Here is a 2,247-nt window from a genome sequence, read left to right as displayed (position 1 = left end):
AGAATGCAGGTCTAACAGAATCTCTGTTGTTGTGTACTGTCACTAATCTCTGCTAACCTTCTCCTTCCTGTGCTGTTGCAGGGAGTGGGAGGAGGGTAAAGTCCTCATCTTCGACGATTCCTTCGAGCACGAGGTTTGGCAGGACGCCAACAGCTACCGCCTCATCTTCATCGTGGACGTTTGGCACCCGGAGTTAACGGCGTACCAGCGCCAGACTCTGAGCCCGATTTAAACCAACCCGAACACACCGAGGACCCGGACCGCAGACCCGGTAAGAACAATCTGACCGAGACTGAGGAGGATCACGTGGCGACGGACTTATTTTTGCTTTTTTTGTGGATAAACTACTAAACTAGACTTTTGAAGGATCAAACCATCAGACTGAAGGATGGAAAAAAAGAACAAAGTTACTACTGACTTTACAACCTTTCACCAAACAACAAACTGAACACATACGGTACTCCTTTTAGTCCCGACTGACCCGGTTCTGCCCTGTTTGGATCGGGAACCTTGTGATTGATTTCATGTTTTTGGGAAAGCTGGATGTCATCTGCAGCTGTAGAGACGTTACTGAGGCTCAAACCAAAAACACGCCCTCCGGTGTTTCACGCCTTTGTGACGATGAATCGTTAAAACACTAAAACAGATCGACAGAATCGCCTTCATTACACTTTAAAACGAAATGTTGCCGTTCATGAAGAGAAGAAGCCTTAATTTTAGCTCAACCACTATGCATTACTTCAGTTTATCCCGCCGGGTTTTTAGTTTCACTTTTTTCATCACTTTTGCACAGTAACAAGGACACACGAGATGTTATAAAAGATGATTTATATTTATATTAAAAATAAAAAAAATACTGAAAAAAATCCAAACCACAAAACAAAAGTGTGTTTGTTTGTTTGTTTGTTTGTTTGTTTGTATCAGTTTGTGTTGAACTTTTTGTTTTGTTGTTGTTTTTTTAACATTTATACTTCAGAACATTTGAATCATACACAGCTGCTTTGTCTCATAATGAAAAAACTATTAACCGGTTTAAAAACATCTTCACTTGGAGCTAAATTAAATAGTTTCATTAACCTGTCGTACCACTGATGTACAGTAGGTGGCAGTGGTGACACTTTTTTGCCACCATTAAAAAGATCTTAGCTCCATCTGCTATTGCTCCTTTTATATAATACAATGTGTCTGTTGGTAGAAGTGTTTCTGCATGAATGAACTTCAGTTGAAGGACAATCTCTTCAAAATAAAATCCCCACTGTTCAAATAAAAACCACGACACGCTCACGTCGGTGTAAATGTTTACTTCTATACATTCATTGAAAGGAAATACATTACATTACAGTCGAGTGGAGATCAGATCAGTGTAGCCCTGATGATGAGTCAAACACACTGCAAAAAATAATGACAAACTCTGCCTTTATATTTGACAAATAATCCTAATTTAAGTTTTCTAAGTGAAATTATCAGCCTGCGCGTGCTCTTACGCTTCCTCACACACAACGTCTAACAAGATAATTTAACTTAAAACATCTCAGGATCAACTTGGCCAATGTGTGTCATGCTTTTTTGCAGTGTAATAATACTTGTAACAATAATATACAATCTTCAAATAAGTTAAATTCAATAAAAACAATCTTTGCCTTCACTGCAGTCGAGGTTAAAGGTGATAATTTGGCATCCTGTGGTCTCGTCACAGCACGACACATCTTCATTTCACTCTGGTAGAACGGCTCCTTTTGTTTCATGCGTGTGATGCGTTTATAATATCTGCCGGTTAGTTTTTTATTTTATGTGCGGTGCTTTTATTTTGAAATACTTGTGCAAAGTCAGTCTAACTTGACGTGATTTTGTTGTTTTACATTAAAGTAAATAAAATAAAAAGGTGAAAATATTCTACCAAAGTGAGGTTTTCTTTTTCTTTTGTTAAGGACCAATATTTGGCTGAATTCAAACTATTTTGGTTCACTGATGGGAAAAGAGTCACCGTTAGGGAACCGCACAGGTACCTGAAACTTTAGAGTTTAGATTCACAGCTTAGAAAACAAGGAAGATAAATGTTCTTGAAACATTTACAACTGAGTGTCACCAACAAGGATTATCTTTAATCTTGGTGTTAAAGCTATAATCTGTAACATTTCCTCATTCAACTGTATAAACTCTAGTTCTCTCTGTAGTTGAGTTGTGAAATGTTTCCAACAGTGTTCAAACTGCCCAAAAACCTGCCATTTTATTCAGAAGCTGTCATAC

At 38.0% G+C, this 2,247-nt stretch overlaps 1 protein-coding gene across 3 annotated transcripts in view; it reads left to right on the top strand.

Annotated features, from left to right (window-relative positions):
* Positions 1 to 1,881, top strand: part of LOC118332977 (aspartyl/asparaginyl beta-hydroxylase-like) — a 22,529-nt gene extending 20,648 nt beyond the window's left edge. For all 3 annotated transcript variants that reach the window (XM_035668644.1, XM_035668562.1, XM_035668484.1), the window contains one exon: positions 82 to 1,881. In XM_035668644.1, coding sequence (XP_035524537.1) covers positions 82 to 232 — 151 coding nt within the window. In that variant the 3' untranslated portion in view covers positions 233 to 1,881. The remainder of the gene's footprint in view (positions 1 to 81) is intronic.
* Positions 1,882 to 2,247: the final 366 nt, after the last annotated feature.

The sequence above is a fragment of the Morone saxatilis genome, unplaced genomic scaffold (assembly GCF_004916995.1).
Source record: "Morone saxatilis isolate NCDOM2014 unplaced genomic scaffold, NCSU_SB_2.0 Contig0, whole genome shotgun sequence".
Classification (NCBI taxonomy): domain Eukaryota; kingdom Metazoa; phylum Chordata; class Actinopteri; family Moronidae; genus Morone; species Morone saxatilis.
This window is presented reverse-complemented; position numbering and strand designations above follow the sequence as displayed.